This window comes from Arachis stenosperma, chromosome 3 (assembly GCF_014773155.1).
Source record: "Arachis stenosperma cultivar V10309 chromosome 3, arast.V10309.gnm1.PFL2, whole genome shotgun sequence".
Lineage (NCBI taxonomy): Eukaryota > Viridiplantae > Streptophyta > Magnoliopsida > Fabales > Fabaceae > Arachis > Arachis stenosperma.
In genome coordinates, this window is record NC_080379.1 from 14,857,123 (window position 1) to 14,878,510 (window position 21,388).

The window sequence follows — 21,388 nt, forward strand, 5'->3', positions numbered from 1 at the left end:
AGAATAAAAAATATAAAAATTCTAATATATTAAAGCTTAATAAATAAATTACTGATAAAAAAATTTTAATCAAAGTTCACATACATGAATGTGTGTTATTTATCCAATCTTTTAAATACACAAAAATACCAAAAATGTTACATAATAAAAAAGAAAATAAACTAACCTCTTCATTAATGCTTCCGGCAACGTGAGTAACATTGTTGAGTCGATACGAGTGATTTTCGTCCGCCATAGTCCCACTTGAATATGATCTCCCCAATTTTTTCAAATTTTCTCTCAGCCTCTTCCTCTCTCTCTCAAGCCACAATTTTCAATGAAGAATCAGTTGTTGGTTATTGTAGTTTTTTAGCCAAGTTACATATAAACTGCTACACCCACTAACAAATTAGAATAGTCGCTATTTTTTCATAAACCGTTGGACCTTTCTTATAACAACTTATGCATTGTGAAATTCTTTCATAAACCGTGGTACCTTCTAGTAATTTTTGTATGGCACAAATTTTAACATAATCCGCACTATCTTGTAACGGATTACGTGTAAATTTTAAACCGCTACAGTCTATAGCGATTTACATAGAATTAAAATAAGACAAAGTTACTAAATTCGAAACCAATTTAATTTCTTTATATAACTTGTCCTAAAAATAATGTTGTAGTTAATACTTAATTTAATTTTTCAATTAATGTGCTAATAACAGTATAAAAGATATATTAGATTAAAAAATTTTTGGAGGTCAATAAATTTTAATAGTTTTTATTAGTATAAATATTAAATTATTTTTAATAAATAGATTTTACTAATATATGTATACAAATTTAAAAAAATATGAGTACAAATTATATTAATTTATGTATATAAAATTTTAATAAATATAAATATAAATTATATATTTTATATATAACATATCTATAAATATAAATATAAATTATTATTAATTAAATATTAAAAAATAATATTTACTGGTGATCTAACCTTTTTTTTGTAAACCCTTGCGGGAAAGGGTAGGTCTAAAACGAACACAACCATTATATGTTTATTGGATGCGCCACATTTATATAGACCATTAGATTTGATTAGATAAAAATCAAAGGCTAATATGAAAGAAGAACATTGATGGACTCTAATTAATACAGAATATCTTAGTACATAAATAAATGATTTAAATGACAATACTTTAATACACAATATTTTAAATGGTAACAGAATCTTTTATTCTTAAATAATTAAATATAAAATATATAAATACAAAAATATGAATATTCTTTATTCAATAAGATTAATTATTATGCAAGAAATTTGTATGATATTAAAAAATCATATTAAAATAAAATTTTAAACTGTAACATAAAATTATAAAATAATTAAAATTTTATTTTATATTACTTGACAAATAATTAGATTATTATATTCAAAATTTATTAATTAACTAATTTTGTTAAAGATGTTATTTATATAAAATAATTTTTCATCAAAATATTTTAAAAATATAATTTATTTAAAATATTATATATAACAGATGAAAATATTAACTTTTTTATTTATTTTCATTTTTTTTATAGAAAAACAGAATAAAAATAATATAATTCTAAATACATGCTTATCACATTATATATTTACTTATATTAGTAAGACCTAAACTAAACAAACTTACATAATTAAAAATATAAAATATATAAATATAAAAAAATAAATATTTTTTATTTATTAAAATTATATATTTATAATAAGATCATTTTTTTATTTTTATTATTATCAAGTATTTTTTATTATTTTAGTTAAATTTTTTATTCTCTAACTCGACCAAATTTATATATAGGTGAATTTTATCTAATCCTCTCTAAAACAACATGTAAATAGCCTCTATGACATCTCACGCATTTAATTAGATGTTTAATTTTAATTTAAATTTATTTAACTCAATGAGAATTAACATCTTAACTAAAGTAGGACCATTTTATAATTAAATATTTTTTTAAGATAGATAATTATATAATTTTGTAAATATTAAAAAATAAATTTATATTCTTTTACCAAATTATTATTATTTAAATTCATTCCACCCTTTCATTGAAAAACACCTTCTGTATTGAGTGAAGTATATTTTCTTCCTTCCACTATTTCTTCATCACTCAAAGCGCGTTGAGAGCACACTGTAACTCGAAGTAGGATGGAGAATAAAGATGCAAGTATCCTTTGAATATCTAATGTAACCGATCTTGTGTACGATCCAATGATCCATAGCCATTCCAAAGAACGGCTTTGAACTAATTGATATAGTCCAATTTAAATTCTAATAGATGGATGAATCAAATGCATATCTAATTCAAACATCACTTTAATATATGTAGTAGTTGTCACAACCCTAAATCATAGATTAATGCATCCTGATAATACAAAATTTATATGTGACACAAAATTATGTGAACTAAAAAGTAAAAAACAACTACAAAATAGCAGCACGATCAAATACACTCTCTTTAACTAATCGCCGATCCACTACAAATTGAAATCAACACAGAAGAGCAATCAGAGAGAAAAACAACGAGGTTACAAAAAGTAAAGATTCAGTTTTTAGTATTTTATCAAATTATACATTTATTCTTTTAAATAATTTTTAATTACAAAATAGCTTAATCATAGTTAATATAATAACCAATTAAAAAGTGACATGTTATAAAGGGTAATTTACATGTTAAAATATAAAAAATAGAGTAGAATTTACCATATATATATATATATATGAAAAATTAGTGTACAATTGCCATAATATTTCTAAAATACTTTTATTTTTTTTGATATTTATATGTTTTATATTTTTAATTACGTAACCTTAATTAGTTTAGGTCTTACTAATATAAATAAATATGTAATATGATAGGCATGTTTTTTGAACTATGTTATTTATTTTTTTTAAATTGAAAAAAATAAAAAAAGTTAATATTTTCATGTATTATATATAATATTTTAAATAAATTATATTTTTAAAATATTTTGATAAAAAATTATTTTATATAATAATATCTTTAACAAAATTACATAATTAATAAATTTTGAATATAATAATCTAATTATTTGTTAAATAATATAAAATAAAATTTTAATTATTTTATATTTTTATGTTACGGTTTAAAATTTTATTTTAATATAAATTTTTAATATTATAAAAATTTCTTGCATAATAATTAATCTTATTGAATAAAGAATATTTATATTTTTGTATTTATATATTTTATATTTAATTATTTAATAATAAAAAATTTTGTTACCATTTAAAGTATTGTGTATTAAAGTATTGTCATTTAAAATATTTATTTATGTACTAGAATATTCTAAATTTATTAGAATCCATCAATGTTCTTCTTTCATATTAGCCTTTGATTTTTATCTAATTAAATCTAATGATCTATATAAATGTGGCGTGTATCCAATATACATAATAGTTGTACTCGTATTAGACATACCCTGCGGGAAAAAGTAATGACACGAGGGCCTGAATTATCGTTGACACAACAAACTGCGTGTGTATTGGAGGAATATTCGAGATGAAGCATTTGGACTTTGGAGCGATAACAGATTAGGGGAGAGAGGGAGTCTGCTTTTAAAGGGGAGCCACAAAAATAATAATGGGAAACGCAAACACATGAATCGAGCTAAGAAGAGTGAGGCACAGCAACAGCAAGAACCTTCCTTCATCTTCATCTACATCTTCATCCATCCACACTCTTCTCTTCGCTTCTACAACTGCACCGTACAGTGTAGCCGGCATAGCTAGCAATAGCATATGCTATGACGCGCACACTCTCATTGCCATGCCTCTCCTCTTCCATTCTTCACACTCGCAAACCCACCACCTCTTCCTCTTCCTTCATCTTCACTCCCCACGGCCATGGCCACCGCCGCTTCCACTTCCTCTCTCCATGCTCTTCCCTCAAGCAGACCAAGAAGAAGCAGCAGGAGCAGCTCCGCAAGGTCACCACTGCTCCGTCCACCATCAAGCGTCTTTTTAGCCCCAACGACGACGTCGATGTCGAAGCCGATAAGAATAACGAACCTGACTCCTCCTCCTCCACCTTGACCGGCACACTCCTCGCCGGTCTGTTGCTTGTCGGCGCCGTTGGCGGCTTTGCCTCTGTTGGCTATTTCTACAAGGACCAAATCAACTCATTCCTCAGTCAGTTCTCCGTCTTCATCGAAGGTCTAACTGATTCCAGCTTCCAACCATTCTTCTTCTTCTTCGTCTTCGAATTCTTCTTCTGTTTTAACGGTTTTGTTTTCTGTGCGTGCCAGGTTATGGTCCAGCTGGATATGCATTATTTGTAGCAGTTTATGCTGGATTGGAGGTATCATTTTCCTTCCTTCAATTTCAATGCTTAATGCTTCATATGCAAATTCGGTGTCGTTATGTGCACATTAGTTTGTTCCCTTCAAGTTGTATTGTCTTTCTTGTCTCTATCATTATATTTTTGTTTTCGTCTTCTGCTGTGGATGTTGTTTTGACCTGACTTTTTGTGTTTACATTTTGATGTTGTCCCAGATACTTGCAATTCCTGCTATTCCTTTAACAATGTCAGCAGGACTTCTTTTTGGGTCTGTTATTGGCACCATTATAGTCTCCATTAGTGGAACGGTGAGTCAATTTCTTTTTCGATTCATTTGTGTTGGGTCATTTGATTGTATTAACTACAAATCTGTGTAATTATGTCGATATTTTCTTGTTTCAAGTTAATGCACTGTTGTTCATAAGTATACTAATCATTAATTAAGAATCATGCTATTTGATCAAATACTTGTTAGTACAATTACTTATATAAGTGGCAGCAAGTGTTGCTTTGATTCTAATACTTGAAGGGATTGCAGGTGGCAGCAAGTGTTGCTTTTTTAATTGCACGATATTTTGCTCGTGAGCGGATTTTGAAACTTGTGGAAGGAAACAAGAAGTTTCTTGCTATTGACAAAGCAATTGGAGAGAATGGGTTCAGGGTTGTAACCCTCCTTCGTTTGAGCCCTCTGCTCCCATTTTCTTTGGGGAATTATTTATATGGATTAACATCTGTCAAGTTTGTTCCATATGTATTGGGAAGGTATGGTGCTTATTATTAGTTAATATCGATTTTATACTGATTTCCGTTGTGTTTTTAAACATTATGCTACTTATCTGGAAATAATATTTTGTATTTAAAACTAGTTGTGGAAAAGTTTCATAACTTCTCGTGTCATTAATGCTAAAAAGTAGACTGGATTAGAAAACAAAATTTTAACTTGCTATGAATGGTAACTTATGTAGGCAAGTCTTATACGCTACTCAATATTTCCTATAACAAGTGATGCAACACTTTAGCGACTCTAAATTTTGACAGTAGCCTCATCTAGATTCTAGTTGAATTTGGAAGATGCACTGGCTTTCCAATGATTGTTAATGTTTGGCAATGTTATGAACTGGTGGTAAAAACTTAAGACCACAGCTTTTATGATCAGGTGCTTTCCGATGAATTTTATTGTAACAATTTCAACTAGGCACAACTTCGTGAAAATATGTTTGCATTGATTCATCAGAGGTTATTTTATTATAAAATGCCATTAATTCATTGTTCTCTAAAAAGTTTAAACTGGGAAATCTGTTATTAAGTTTATATTAAATGGAATTGCCCTGAATGTCAAATTTGAAGCTAACTAATGATTATCATGCAGTTGGTTGGGGATGCTTCCAGGAACATGGGCTTACGTTAGTGCTGGTGCTTTTGGAAGAGCAATAATTGTGAGTTCGCACTTAGTTATTTAAAAAGAAAATGGTATTGTGTTCTTGTTGTGCTAGTACTTTAGTCATTATCATTTTATTGCTTTGCCCTACAGTACCTTCATGTTGTTTTGTTCTCTTCATCTTTTTTATGCATACTGTTTGGTATCTGTTTTCATTAACAAAAAGTAGATTACATTGACTTTCCATGAGATTAGGTGATATTACATAATGTACCCTTCTATTTTTAAAATTATATACTAACTTCCCATAAGGTTTATTTTTGATGACTTTATGTTCCTGTATTTTGTAAATGTCACATTAACCTCCCATATAAATGCGAGGTTAGTTTAGGCATGAAAAAATAATAGGTGCCATCTGTATTGTAAACCAAATCTCAAGAGATCAGTGTATTTACCCTTGATTGATATTGCAATTTCACGAAGCTCATTGGAAAACCTGGTACAGCATTCCTTGGCAGATCTACAGCAAAACTTAAAAAAGTTAAGGTTATGTGTAGAAAGATTAATTTTTGATGGGAGATATAGTCAGATCAGAATGTTATGGGCATTAGCATATGAAGTATACATTGTTAATTTTAGTGGTTGGCACTTTATGCACTTTATGTCCTGGTTGGATGACATCCATAGCTGCAGTAGGTATCTGTTATATGGTATCAAAGTTGGTTCAACGAGTTTATGGTTTCTTGCCTCCTATATGTCGATATTCTTTTGTAGGGGAAGACTGTGACATCTATTTAATTTGTTGATGAATCTCAAGTTCTTTAAGGCTGTCTCTCACTCAGATTATTTTAGGCACAAGTTTGGTTTGAATGGATAACTTCTCTGCCTGGACTACACCAGGAAAAAGGAAATAGGTACAAATGAATAGATTACACTTGAAAGAGTGAAGGCAGACTATGCTAAGAATCCTAATATCCTGACAGGGTGAATGAAATTATGTTGGTGAAATCATATATAGTTTGTTTACACTAGTTGCTGTTTTTAAATACAATAATATCCTTTTAAATGCAATAGTTGTTTGCCTTCAGGACCTCTGTTAATTATTGATTGGCTGCTTGATGTCACTTGTGCTTTTCATTGACAGCAAGAAGAATCTGATCTTAATGTACTTGGAGGAAGCAATCAGCTGCTGACGCTTGGGCTAGGACTATTAGCCACTGGATTAGCTGCTGCATATGTAACTCGACTTGCAAAGGTATTGCCTAATGATAGTCGCATTTGCAATTTTGCATTCTAAGATACATGCAAAAGTGATCATCATTGAGAAATAGAGAAGTAATTCACTTGTTACATTACCGAGCCTGCGATCTGACTCACCAGTGTTAAAATGCAGGATGCTATAAAGGATATTGAGTAGTCTTTAGAGAGTAGACAGAAGTCAGCATTTGCCAATGAAGACAAAGTCAACTCAGCATTGGGAAACTGATGTCTCATAAATAAAGTATCAGTAACCAAAGATAAAAATAAAAACGAAAAAAAAGAAATAAGGAAATTGATGTACACAGCACGTCTTTGTAAATTAAAATATTCTTGTCGATGAATTAAGGTTAAGGTAGGAAGGAAAATCATGTTTCCCTTTTGTACCCCTTACATTGTTGGAATAGTTTGCCTGCGTCATCTATAATTCTACAACGCGCTGGCAGAAAGGGAATATACACATAAAAATAAGTCAGGTTGCTGAGAAGTGGTTAGGGCTCTCGAGAGACAAAGAAAACCTGAAAAACCCCCTGAGAAAGCTTCTTGTTAGTTGTTAGGTAGGTAGTATGTACTGGTTTTGACTTGTTTCATTTCTAGGTTTCATTGATAATTATATGTATAAAAAGATTTTATTTTTCAAGAACATAATAAACTTTTGTTTACTATTTTATGTGAAAATATAAAACAAAAATCACGCAGTTACTTTTTATTAATGTCTCTTCAAATGGGAGTTTAGTGTCACTAGGAAAATATTGATATCCATCTTTGTAATAAACTAACTATAATTACAGATGAATAGACATAATGGTCTTATGTAAAAATGAATAAATATCCCTCATGATAAATAACAATATTGCGTGCTGTATTGCATTAACCAAAAGCCTAGTGATATGATGTCCATTTGTTGTGCTTATAATTCATCACCATATCAACATTGGGAATCCGAAGAGGCCAGATCGCTAGCCACATGAGCCTCGACAGCAGTCTGGGCTACATATGGAACCTGTGGACTCAGCCGTCCTAAGCATGCAGCGGAGTGCTGAATGAACTTGACGATAACCTTCCATTCTCACATAAGAGCTCATGTATCTTCAGTACTGTTAACCAAAGAGAAAGCATCAATGCTGTCTTTCACACGAGATTCTCCTCAGGCCAGACGCCCTAGTCAGCACCAGACCTCCTCAAATTGCAAATAGCTCACTATGTAAGACATTAATTTGTGACAGTAACCCAAACAGCCCTTGATCCATCTACTTGCGCTTCACAAATTGCACAACCAAAGCCAGCCAAATACCAATCAGTAAAAACACTCCCGTCGCAATTGACCTTAGCAATGTCCATAAGAGGGGGAGCCAAACAACATTGGGGCGTGAATCCGCATAAATGAATATACAGAAAGGTGAATCATAAAGATTTATCTAATCTAACCAATATACAAAACAGAAGTAGCAAGCTGCATCAATTGTTTCTCATATGCCAAGGTCAAACGATGGAGCCCAAAAGCTATCTTCCTTCAGAGAGGGAGGTAGAGGGATTGCATCTTGCTTCTGAGTTGACAAACTTAATTTCTTTTTATGAAGTGAGATTGCTTGTGCCTCCAGCTCATCAAGATCAAGGTCGTTATAAAATTGATCATCACATTGATAATCCACAGTAAAATCAGGGGCATCCACCAAGTCTTTCTTTGATTGAAGTGCAAATTCTTGTTCAAGGTTCATAGTTGGAAGGTGTCCTCCTGAATGATAAAGGGATAATCTTTTACGACTTGTAACGTTTCCTGTAAGGGAACTAGTTGATGGCACTTTTTCTTTGTCTATGCAGTTGCCATGAACATGACTCATTACTGTCTTGCCTGAAGAGCTCCCACTTCCATTAGTCACACTGTCAGGGCTGAACATGGCAGAAGAGCTGTAACTTCCATTTATCTGCGTTTGACTAAGCAAAGAACGCCTGCAGCAGAGTTGATTCTAGTGAGTCATTATGCAACTTTAATATCAAGTTGACAAGATTCTATATACTACAAACTAGCAAAGAAAGAAACAAGGATAATACACGAGGTAAAGGTATGTACATTGTGAAACGCCTCGCTAATTAGTCACAAGGTTTCTCTTTGAAAATGTGACATTGCTTTTTTAAAACATACACTAGCCTTGTCTCTTATCATTCTTATCATTCTTCAATTTCATCTAGTGTGATTTAAAAAGCAATTTCATCTTTTCATTCTTCAATTTTTTTCCTTCAACCTTAATGGTTGATTAGGAAATTTAAACTTTCTTTGTCTTCGTAGCTCATTGATATGTCAATTATTCAACAGAATCACCCAACCAAAGGTCAACACCTAACATTACCTATACTTCGACTAATCTGTTCAGTAGCTTGTTTTTATCTTCTTATTTTCATTAATTCATTTACCAAGTTTGAATCCTGCAATCTTATTCAAGGGAACAAGTGTAGACCACTTGAACCAACCAGCCCACTTTGTTTATTTATAAGACGAATTTATGAGTTATTTTGCTACCATGTCTGGAATTATGCATCCTCCTATAGAAAGCTGACAAATAGGAGGAATATGAATAAAATACCTGTAAATTGCCATCATGTCCACTCTACTAACTTCAGGCTGACTTTCTCCTATAGGATTTGTCCTGTCATCAATGAAACTGTCATAAGAAACATCATCTTCTCCATCTTCGTCACTAGATACATTTGCCTCTGCAGAGACCCTGCAGACATTGAATAGCTCATCATATTGGATATGCTTTCACAAAATGTCCATGATATATGCACTTTCCTTGCATAATATTTCAATATATCTTTTAGGTTGAATATAATGGTACTGGAAATATCGCAAATTTTGATTTTGATTCCTTTTTTTATTTTTGGTTCAAATTTTCTACAGATATTTGGTTCACTTCCTACCATTTTCTGGGTCGTTTTTTATTGTTAAACTGAAATAATATTCTTTTCATGTTTAACTCATTTAAAGAATACTTTAAACTTCTTGAAACAAATCCATCATAAGTTTTAAGAGCCAATAAAAATTTGAAAATGTTGGATCAATATCAAAAAACAAAATTATATAGTCAGTCAAGCAAATAGTTATGAATTTTGAACAAAAAAACATTTAATCCTATCTTCAATCATCAATGAAAAATATGTAACTTCAATGTTAATTTTCAAACAACAACTACAACATCATCATGATCATCAACAACAACATTGATGAATGCAAGATTCGGCAAATGTTTGGCTTAAACTTACTCAGCTTCCTCCTCAATGAAGTCTCTCACATCATTCGTTGATTTCCTTTTACCTAAAATGCAAAAGTAGAACAGCTTAACCTCTTAGTTTTCGTATATATTCATTATGGAACTAGTTAAAAATTATGTTCAACGTGGTAGAAATACTTCTACAATTAGTTCAACAAAGGAAAAGGGTGCATCAGACTCACCAAAATGACTTTGAACATGCTTATATCGGATGGGATCATTGTTTTCCTGATTAGCTTTGCCGTCACCATCTGCAGCTTTCCGCAACCTTTTAAATTTGCGCAAAGGTTGAATGCTTGCAGTTCCAGGCATTTTACCAGAGCTTAAATGTGATTCTTCCCTGAAGCTTGGGTCAGACATGTGTGAGTGACCTTCCTCAGTTTGGGAAATAATGATGCGTCGTCTTTTAATTGCAGAATTCTTCAGCTCAAGTAAAGGAGTTCGAGTTCCATTATCTACTGGAGAATTAGAGACATTCTTGCCAGTACTGCCCTCAATTACAACTTTTTCACTTCGCATAGAACTCAAGGGACTCGTATCCTGTTCTTCGTGGAGTCGAACAGGCAAAATACAGTCTCGAATTACAGACTTGCCTCTTGATTTCTCTGGAAAATTAAATGTTTCAGAATTAATTATATGTCACTGTGAATAAAACACACTCAATCGTATAAAAAAAATTCAAATATAGTGTGCAGAGGTACATTATGATTGAAGACACTAACCTTGTTCATCATCAACTGGAGACTCTGGAACAACACCACTTGTAATGAAATCAGTTAAGCGAGGACTAAATTCTCCTTCTCTAATGCCATTAATGCATACATCTTCTGGAAACAATGAAGTCTTGACCACAAGGTTGGTCGTTTCACCAGCATCATCTCCTCCATTTGATGCACTTTTATTAGCAACCGGAGTCTCGGGAACTATCTCATCACCCTGGAGTGAATCCTCTTCATGCTCAATCAAGTCATCGAAAGTACTATCTTCTTGTATAGTTAGATCAATAGTATCTTTGGTTTTAATCCTCAAAGGATGGGAATCCAAGTTCATACAATTTATGGTGTCAACATTCCTTTCCATTGTATGCCTATAGCATGATTCAGTGTCTGAAGTAGAACATACAAACAATAAGAAATTCCCACTAGCTACTGAATTATATAAATTTCACATGTTTTTTGGTATTTGGGAAATTCTCACACAAGTTGAAAATGCTACTTCACAGAAAAGGATAAGTCCCATCAAGAAAGAATTAATATGGAAAATAAAATCTGTAGTATTGCACCACCATTTTTTTCTATCATGTTGACAATTTTGTGAAACATAAATTGAAATGACAATTAGAGGAATAATAGCACACTTAGAAAAGCAAAATATTATGGAATTTTCACCCAAAAAACCTATATTTTTCACATGAAATTGCAGAATTATTTCAGAACAAAACCCACGCACACAGAAGGGGCGGAATAAGGTGGGGTGGAGAGAGAGCAGTTACTCCACATTTTTTTAAAAAATGGGAAAGATAAAAATGAAACAAAATTAATCCCCATTCCGGAATCACATTGGATACTTTATCTAAAACAGGCCTTGTACTTGGTGTGTTGATTCTTACAGTCTTTATTGTCCAAGTTAGGGCAGAAAAATGAACAGATGATAAGTACCATGTTTGGCCACAGAAATGGAAAACGGCTTGCTATTTCCTAAACACGAACCTTCCTGAATTAAACAGAAGACATCATCATTTTACCGAACAAAAATAAAATAAGGAAAAAAAACAGACCATAGCATGACTGTGAATCTATGGTCATATTTAACAGTATGGTAGTAACACTAATTTTAGGAAAGGATGTAAAACCTGAAGAGTAGTTTTGTCATTTCCTGGACACGTTTCTAATCCTTGCAAATGCTGCATTGCGTCTATAAGCATCATTGTTCTAAGGGAATGCTTGACTTTATGAACTCTAGAAGGAAAGGTTTGAAAGTAAGGAAAGGCAATGAGAGACAATCTACTTGTATTTTCCTCAGTAGAATGGAAATACATTTTAAGTAAATCCATTTCAGCAACAGTGAGTTTATCTTTGGATGGAGAAATTGGAAGAGGGACATCTTTCACATTCTTTTCACGGGGAATAAATTTCTCAATTGACATCTCAACATATTGAACTTCAGGTTTGAAGACATGGGGAATCTACAAAAGTATTTAACAGGATTTAGATGATAAGCATAGTAGACGTGCCAACATAAACAAAATCACAAAATAGAGAATAGAGGAGTTTAAATTTATCAAATAGTTTCCAACCATTCTTGGACTAGGATGAAAGTTGAAGCTATCTACACCCCCATTTCGCATGTGTTTACTTATACTCTTGCTCTTTGCCTTCTTCCGCAAGTAGCCGTTCAACTCTGACCCTTCACAAGCTAAAATTAGTAAGAATTGTTAAGGAATCATTAACAAATGCTTAAACTTCTGTAGAACATGAAATAAGATTTCCCCATCAACATTGATTGCTTCTCATTGTTAACAAGCCAATACACAAAACTGGAAACCAAAGGATATCAACTCGTCCATCATGCTTTCTTCCAGTTCTTCCCATTCGCTGAATCATTCTAAGTGGTGAAATATTTGCATCAAAAGATATGACAAGATCAACTTCCATTATATCTAGACCTTCTTCACCGATTGATGTAGCAACAATAACATTGTAGGCACCGGACCGAAATTTCTGTGGTAAACATTGTAAGTACATGAAAGAGTTTGAATACTAATACTAAATGAAACACTTACCTTCAGCACAGCCTGTTGAACTTTTTGGGACTGACCTTTCATTGCTTTCCCTGTAAATCATTAAAATGAAAATATTCTTTCATGAATGACATAATAATAATAATAATGAAGGAAACAATTTATATGATCAAGGATAAGATATTTCTTATGAATAAATAAACAGAAGAAGAAAGATGCATATGTCAACAACAATTTAACAACTAGGCAAAAATAAATTAAGAGGGGAGGACGATGCAATCAGCTTCCAGTTCTGGATAGAGGCCACAACAAAGATGCAACAATATATTCAGGAGGACAAGACTGGGATGACATACCTCAGAGTTAGTGTTAGGCTGGCTTAGTTTGTTTTACTTTTACCTCTCGTGTTTTTTGTTTTTTGCTATTATTTTAATAAAAAAAAGGAATGTCACATCAAATACCTGAACTTTGACCAATAAACTCTGTAGCTCTGACTGGTTCCCCAATGTTTCCAAGTGCACCCATAATGTCCCTATTGTACAGTCGAAAAATTTCAATTTGGCAGAAGGTCATTTGTAAACTACACAGAATAAGATACAGAAATCACACAATTGTATTTTACCTGACACTTTCTCTATAATTGGAGAAGATAATTACCCTTGAACTTTTGGGATCATTGGTTTCTGCAACCACAACAAAGATGGTATTCACTGATGCGCATTACATCCATTTGCAAATTTTCTGGTTCAGAAGAATGGAATAATGCTTCTTTCACATTATCAAGAAGCAATACTCCTTAAATCACGGATAGGGTGACAACTAATCTTTATAGTACTAGAAAAAACATTCTGCAAGTTTTCTTGCTTCCTTAGTTCCTTTGTTTCTTTCTATTATAAAATCCTCATCTCATCAATTTCAACTTTCAGCAAAAATTCATAAAATAAAGCAAAAGGATCATCTAGAGGAAAATATAATAAAAAATATAAAAGCACCAAAATTTGATCATTTTTTCATATTCATCTTAATTTTCACAAACTCTGAAACATAAAACCAAGCCTCCTTAATATACACTTCTATACCAGCTAAACATGAAATAAGCACAAGGGCATCTTTTTATAAAATAACCAGCATAATAATATTGCCACATACGTCATTCTGGCTGTACAATTCTGGCAACAATTCTTTTTTTTTAGCATTTTTATTTCTTTGTTACATTACTGTCAGCACTCAGCAGCATAAATAAAAAAATCAACACCCTTGATATTGATAAATGATAATTAATCCAATTATTAAGATACACATAATTGACAACAGAAATTTTACATACTGAAATGATCATGTAGTACTTCTAGCATTTTGGAGAGCTTAGGACTAGATGCTCCATGAGACAAGCTTTGCTGCATCAGTTGCCTTGCTTTCAGCATAACTTCATTTTTACTCATATATTTTGCGAAAAATCTTGTATTGAAACTTTAACGAGGTTAGCATAGAACAATAAATGCAAAAGATAATGAAAATATCCTCAAAAAGCCCTTAACGGGATAAATTTACTAACAAACATACAAGCATAGGGACCAATAAAATTCAAAATATTTTAAAATTTATATTGCATACAGAGTAGGTTAAAAAAAAATCATATCTGTATATAATAACCAAAAGCAACTTTTTTTATGCGCACTTATGTATAAATGTATAACAAAGGCCTACCCTTGCTTCAATTTTCTTTCAAGCATTTCTTGTGCTGGCCTTACTCCATGACTTGAAAGTAGCTTATGGATGTAATAAAGAGTGATAAGAACCCCAAAATACCCTTCGACATCTACATTGTTGATATTAGAAAGGTCTTGCCTATGTCCTTGACGGAACTTTTCCCTTATTTCAAGTAACGTACAAGGGCTCAACTGTCCATCATTCAAAAGATAAAGTGTAATTCGTGATTAATGTGTCTAATCAAGTCTTCGTAGTTATAGTTCAGGCCAAAAGAAATGCTAGATAACAATGAGAAGAAAACGAAGCTTAATAGCAATAGCTAAGAAAAACCAATTAGAAATAATCAACTTTTTAATTGTTCATGCAAAGCAGTTGGATAATAAACATCAGCGACAGGCATATAATTTCCTAGAAGCTCGGCAATGTGACTAGAAAAAGAAATGTCCAGGCAGTCGAACAAGTCTAAAGGAATCCAAACGAGGTTCGTCGTAGAAATTACAAATTTATGAAACAATGCTACTAATCAATGCTCCTGCCATATCATTATCACTGTATTGAACTTATTACTCAGAACAGCTCTGGACAAACTATTATTTAACATCTTGGGTGTAACGCACAAAAAGGCTTTCTAAGTTGACAATGGGTGTCGCGAGAACAGTTTGACAGAAATGTAGGAAAGAAAGAGAACAGAAAAAAGACAATTGTAAGCAAGGACTTACTGTTGTTACTTTCCAGTATCATATATGTTAAGGATTAAAATGCCTTATTTATTGTTAAACATTTCCAAAAAATTATCTGACTATGTTTACACCCTATGATTTTAATAGAACTCATTAAAATAAAAAGCCAACTTTAGAGTTAAAATGGTTCTTCAATAGGTGATTAATACCAAAGAAGGGGGAGAAGAAGCACAATCCATTCTTTGAGGAGCTTCAATGAAAACATTGCTAACTCGTGTAATTATTTGCTATTAAAAGGTAAGCAAGAAAATCTGAAACCAGGAGAAAAATTAAGAAATTAGTGGGTAATGAGCCATACAGTACGATAATTTCTATTCTGAATGACCCCAATATCATTAAGCCTTGCTACTATTGGACGAATGACATCCAAAAGCTTATCATTTATTTCTGCAGCATCTTGGCCCATTGCAACCTGGTAATATGGAGACAAAGATCTCAAAAAGGTAAACATATAACCTTAAATTCCACATAGGTATGGGTTGACTACCTCTACCAACTCTATCTTCCTGTTATGAACATATGGAATAACGTCATGGTTAACCTCACTGCGATATTCAAGCTTGGAGACATGAAGATTATCAATAACATGCTGGACTGTCTGCTTCTTTGCTGAATATCACACTTAGAATTAGAGCACAAACTGGTTTTTCAAGTAAACAACAACCAAATTAGAATTTGGTTAATACCAAGTTACCAACATACATCCTGGGGTTGCAGTTAATGCTAATATTCTAAGTTGCACTGGTACAGCCATCAGCTACAAAGAAAGACAACTGGGATAAATCAACTTTACATAGTATAAATGAAGAATAAACATGTACTGAAAAACAAACCTCACGAACAGCTTCACAATAAGAGTAATTTCCTGTAGCTCTGTGAGCTTCATCAATAACCAAACACACCAAGTACTTTACTAAGCATATACCTTAAACAAATCACATCATGAACAAAGTCAGTGGATATCAAATGAAGCAAAGCACAGAATACAAAACATTTAAATAATTATCCAGATAAATATTGAATAGATTAAGAACTTCACCAGAATGAATATCTTTCTCCAACACTTGTGGGGTGACAAAGAAAACCCGCTTTGTTTTCCAAAAACAAGCTCTTTTGGGAGGACTTATTTGACCCGTCATATCAATTGTCCATTTCTGTAATTATGTTCACCCAAAAATTTTCAGAATTATCCTTCAAGGAAAGATGAAGGAGAAAACAGTTCCTACCTGGGGTATTCCAACAATATTATGGCATGCTTCTATCTGCTGCATGACAAGTGGTCGAGAAGGAGCAGCAAAGACTATTTTTCCTGTTGCAGAAAGAAACAGCAGAAAGCAAATATGTAAAAGGAGCCACCCTTGCATTAGGACTTGTGTTGCAAATTCTGAGAATGGCTCTCTCCTTGCATTTATAAGGATGTAAAACATACCAATATACTTGTGTTGCACGTAAAATTGGCAATCACAGACAAAGATATAACCATGTATAAAAAGTTGTGGATCCACAGTGACAGTTACTTAAACCATTACCTTGAGGAAACCATCTGAAGTAGTTATACATAACAACAGCAGCGATGAGTGTCTTGCCTAATCCTGTTGGCAATGCCACCAATGTGTTTGAAAAAAGTGCGGATTTCGTGATGGCAAATTGATAGTCACGGAGAGGAACATTAACTGAAAAAAAAAAGTTAAAAAAAAAAGTAACATCCTTGTTCAAGCTGAGGTGAGCTAAAAACATCTCATAACACAGTATGGATAATCCCTAAGGATAATCAATTATCTATCTATATATTACATATTTATCTCTAACTAACCGGAATACCAAAAGAAAAATTAATAATGACAAATTCCTCTCTAGATTTTACACTCTCCCTTGGCTTCTCCTTCATCTGAATTCTGTCCGCACTTTCAAAATGAACACTTTTAAAATTTAAAAAATAATGAGAGACACAAAGTACCAGGGTATATCCAAGTTTTGGCTGCGTCGGCATCAATGTGGTGGATGGAGGCGGACGTTGGGACTTCTTCTTCTTCGTGTTGGGCCTGAAGCACTGGGGCTTCCTTCTTGGCAGTGACCACAAACTGATCGAGAGTGGATTGCCGGGATGAGTCGCCATTGTTTCCCTTCGCCTTCGCCTTCCCCTTTGCATCACAGCCACTGCTGCTAACACACTTGCTTTGTTGGCAAACGACGTCGATTTCTCTTGCAGCTGCTTCCCAATCAAACCCCTAAAAATGATAACTAAGCAATTCAGAGAGAGAGAGAGAGAGACAGAAAGCTGCTAACTTAGGTAGTAACCAATTGTGAATTACCATCGAATTCCACATCCATACCTCATCATCATCGTCTATGATTTCGTAAGGGTTATTGGATGTCATTTCGATAATTTCAGATTTCAAAACTCCCACTCCGATTTTAATTCATCAGCAGCGAGGAAGAGGCTCGGTGACAAAAATTAATAATTAAATTAAAAAATGATGATTATGAATTTATGATTATGATTATGAAAAGTGACTCTCAGCCACAGCTCGTGCAGTGAAACACTGAAACCAGAAATAAAATTTCAATTTTGGCGCTAAAGGATTCTCTGGCGTACAGCTCAAATTTTCGTTCGCCGTCTGGGCTTTTGTGTTTTGGGGTCCGGGGAGCTCTGGAGTCGCCATGTGCTTCAAATCAATAATGGGATGGCCCAACAATAAAAACAAGCCGATTTGTTCACCTTATTGGCTTATTCTTATTGTGAAACTAATAATTTTAATTTTTTCTTACATAAAATAAAATAAATATAAAATTACAGGATTAGAGCAGAATTTTAAATGATAATCATTATTGTGTTCAACTATTCATAAACAAAATACACTCAGACAAATCATAGATAAAGATATTAGTGGTCGCCTTATGTAAATTGACCTAAAAAATAAGAAATGAATACGATAGAATAAAATTTATGTTTCATTTTAATTCTATTTGTATATTTAAACTTCTCAATTCGAAGTCTACCGCATTATAAATATCTCAATTTAATTTTAGATAAATTATTACTATATGGAAGTTTTACTATATATTTGCCTTATTCATAAATTATTATTCTTGAAAACAACAAAAACAACTAAATATTCAATATAAAAATAATATAAAAATACTCATAATACAATATGATAATAATTATAAACAAGTAAATATATTAAATAAAATAAATAATAAAAATACACCAAAATTTTAACATAAATTTTTTTTTAATATGAGACATAAAAATCACGAATTACTTATACCAATAAAATAATTTTATTATAATTAAATATGAGATATAAGAGAATTTTAAATAAAGTGCAAATCATACATACAATCAGCCAAAACACTAAAACTTATATATGAGAAACAAAAAAATTTTTTAGAAAATGATAAAGCCAAATTTTTTTTATTACAAACATATATCTCCACATCTAAAATAAAAAATAAGATGAGACGATCCAAATTTTAAACTGATTTAATGATAAATTAATGAAAGACTGCTATTTAAAAATGACTAAACCAAAAATTCTTTTTTCACTCTTCTATCTTTCTTTATGGTTGCACACACTTTCTCAATCTCTTCAAAAATCTGATTAAATTAATAACAAAAGAGTGGAAGAAGGCAACTAAAATAATTAAACATGAATCTTACATAGAAAAAAAACAACCCCAATAACTTTTTGCTATTATTTATATTCAATTACTAATAGGCATTTTAAATTGTGATTTGCATATAGTAAAAGAGAAACTAGATGTAACAAAATTCACTTTAGAGAAAATTGTGTAATTTTTTTATTTACTCAAATAAAAAAATCTCTAATAATTAATAAATCAAATAACATGACAAAGAAAAAAAGAAAATAATTTAACCAAATAACAAGAAATATATATTTTATCATGTACTATTTGGTAAGATAAATTGGATTTATTAGTATAATAGTTTTTTTTTGAATGTCAGATTATATCCAATTTTTTTTAACTCTACTAGTTATCTCAATCTCATGAGTCATTAGTATGATATTAAATTTATAAAAATTCATAAGATAATATGTTATTTTTTATTAATAAAGCTGAGGAAAAATGAAAATAAAGAGTGCAAAAGTGTCCTTAAAATTACTAAAATTACATTATTACAGTCAAAAGAATATTGTAAAAGCTAAAATGCGCATTAAATGTCATGTTAAAGACCAAAAGGGGTAGACTCAGATAAATCCTATAATAATTAATACAATCTTACAATCTCATCTTATAATGTCTCAACAATACTCTGAATGAATTTGTTAAGTGCTGCTGATCTAAAAATTGACACCCCAAAACAGCAATATCTATAATCCTTTCGAAGAATAGAAAAACTCCCCAATATTTATTGATTCCATGCTTCTTAGTCTTCCCCCATATCCAGATCCGTTATCAAGAAGTTTTTAATCTTAAACAAATTTTAATTACCAAATTATCCCTAAAGTTTGATGCAAGATCGCAATCGGGATCGGGCACTCGAAGTTAACACTTCAACTTCATTTTGTTGAGCCGCGAGAGAGAGAGAGAGAGAGAGAGAGAGAAGGCATGAGATCTCTGCCATACCCAGTTCTCTTAGCCTTGATCTCTCTGCATCTGCAAATCCTTTCTGGTACGGTTCTTTATTCATGCTAATTTTTAGGGATTAATTACCTGCTAAATAGGGTTTTCATGTAGGTTTTGCCGATTGTACTGATTAGATTGGTCTCAAAATTTTTGTTCACTCTTGTTTTGATTTATATTGTTTTATGCTTAGAATTTAGAAAATTTCATAAACCTTGAAAATTTCACCGTGTTGATGACATGGTAGTAAGCCTAATATTCTGCCTTGAAATAATAGCTTGATAGCTATGACTTTGGGATTTATTATTCATGCATAAGTACATAACCTAACATAATACTATTGGGAATCATAAATTTATTTAATTATCTATATAGTTTCTTATGGTTATTACTGGCTCATGAAAGTTGGGTGTTCTTGAAGGACTTGTTGAGGCATCTGGTACCAAAAATGAAGATAAAGGTGTAAGTCATAAAAGCTCTATGGGGATCAAGATAATTATAGTATGCCTCAGTGTGGTGGCTCTGTTAGCACTATCTGTTTTTCTTTTCAAATTATGGCAAAAGAAGAGGAGAGAAGCGCAGCATGCTCGTCTTTTGAAGCTGTTTGAAGACGATGATGAACTCGAGGTTGAACTTGGTATGCAGGATTGAACACTATTTCATACATTTTGATTTTTATTGAAGGGTTCCTCTGCTCTATTCTCGGTTTGATTCGACTCTAGCTCAGGCGATTTTGAATGTTGAAATCGGACATTGAATTCTTGCTTTGTCCCAAGTTGTTTCCTCTCGCGGTTAAGCAGCGGCTGGCCATGGAGGACTTTAGGATTTAATTTTGTCAGTTGACACAGTAACTCCGAGGTCTCTTAGTTTGTCCTGTACAAATATATTCATAGTTGATTTCCTTTTGTACCATAAAAGTATTAAGGCATTAATACTACTGATCTGCAAGTATTACACTATACAATTTGTTACAATCATATATCTCTTGTTCTTTTTGTTGGGTGATACAGTTCAACATAAGGAGGTTGAGACGTGTATTGTTTTTCTGGCAGTCTTGCAATAAAGTTGTGGAAATTTCGTTAGTCTGTGTATCTTTCAGCTTTGTAAAATTGTATAACTGAATGGTGCTCTGTACCAAGGCCAAGGAGAATCATTTTAACTCCATATTCTTTTTTCATTGATAATTTGATAGTGTTTTTAATAGTTTTGCAATGTGAACACTAAATTGACTGAGATTTACCAATTGCAATCCAAATTAGCATGTGCTCTTTTTTCTTTTAGTCCTTGATTTAAATGGCTAAGACATGGCCACTGGTTAATACAAAAGAACATTTTCTTTTTTCTTTCGTTTCTCATGATATCTCACTATTTTCCAGTCTGA

The 21,388-nt window shown here is 32.1% G+C and overlaps 2 protein-coding genes and 1 long non-coding RNA gene across 3 annotated transcripts; 2 read left to right on the forward strand and 1 right to left on the reverse strand.

The window, feature by feature from the left end:
• The first annotated feature begins 3,541 nt into the window (after positions 1–3,541).
• Positions 3,542–7,628, forward strand: LOC130969585 (uncharacterized). Its single transcript, XM_057895368.1, has 7 exons — positions 3,542–4,199; positions 4,292–4,344; positions 4,539–4,631; positions 4,862–5,085; positions 5,693–5,759; positions 6,846–6,956; positions 7,095–7,628. The coding sequence occupies exons 1-7, from the start codon at positions 3,791–3,793 to the stop codon at positions 7,116–7,118; spliced, it is 981 nt and encodes a 326-aa protein (XP_057751351.1). The 5' UTR covers positions 3,542–3,790; the 3' UTR covers positions 7,119–7,628.
• Positions 7,629–7,690: 62 nt separating this feature from the next.
• On the reverse strand, positions 7,691–17,890 carry LOC130969586 (DEAD-box ATP-dependent RNA helicase FANCM). Its single transcript, XM_057895370.1, has 23 exons — positions 17,751–17,890; positions 17,375–17,645; positions 16,947–17,090; positions 16,644–16,726; positions 16,457–16,571; positions 16,251–16,342; positions 16,120–16,174; positions 15,905–16,026; positions 15,716–15,829; positions 14,675–14,868; positions 14,295–14,425; positions 13,590–13,650; positions 13,429–13,499; positions 13,010–13,059; positions 12,782–12,947; positions 12,524–12,651; positions 12,080–12,412; positions 11,886–11,940; positions 10,950–11,333; positions 10,410–10,832; positions 10,220–10,271; positions 9,541–9,681; positions 7,691–8,908 (listed from the first exon to the last, which is right to left on the reverse strand). The coding sequence occupies exons 1-23, from the start codon at positions 17,793–17,795 to the stop codon at positions 8,428–8,430; spliced, it is 3,711 nt and encodes a 1,236-aa protein (XP_057751353.1). The 5' UTR covers positions 17,796–17,890; the 3' UTR covers positions 7,691–8,427.
• Positions 17,891–19,651: 1,761 nt separating this feature from the next.
• Positions 19,652–21,219, forward strand: LOC130969587 (uncharacterized). Its single transcript, XR_009081882.1, has 2 exons — positions 19,652–20,056; positions 20,429–21,219. It is a non-coding gene; the product is annotated as an uncharacterized LOC130969587 (long non-coding RNA).
• Positions 21,220–21,388: the final 169 nt, after the last annotated feature.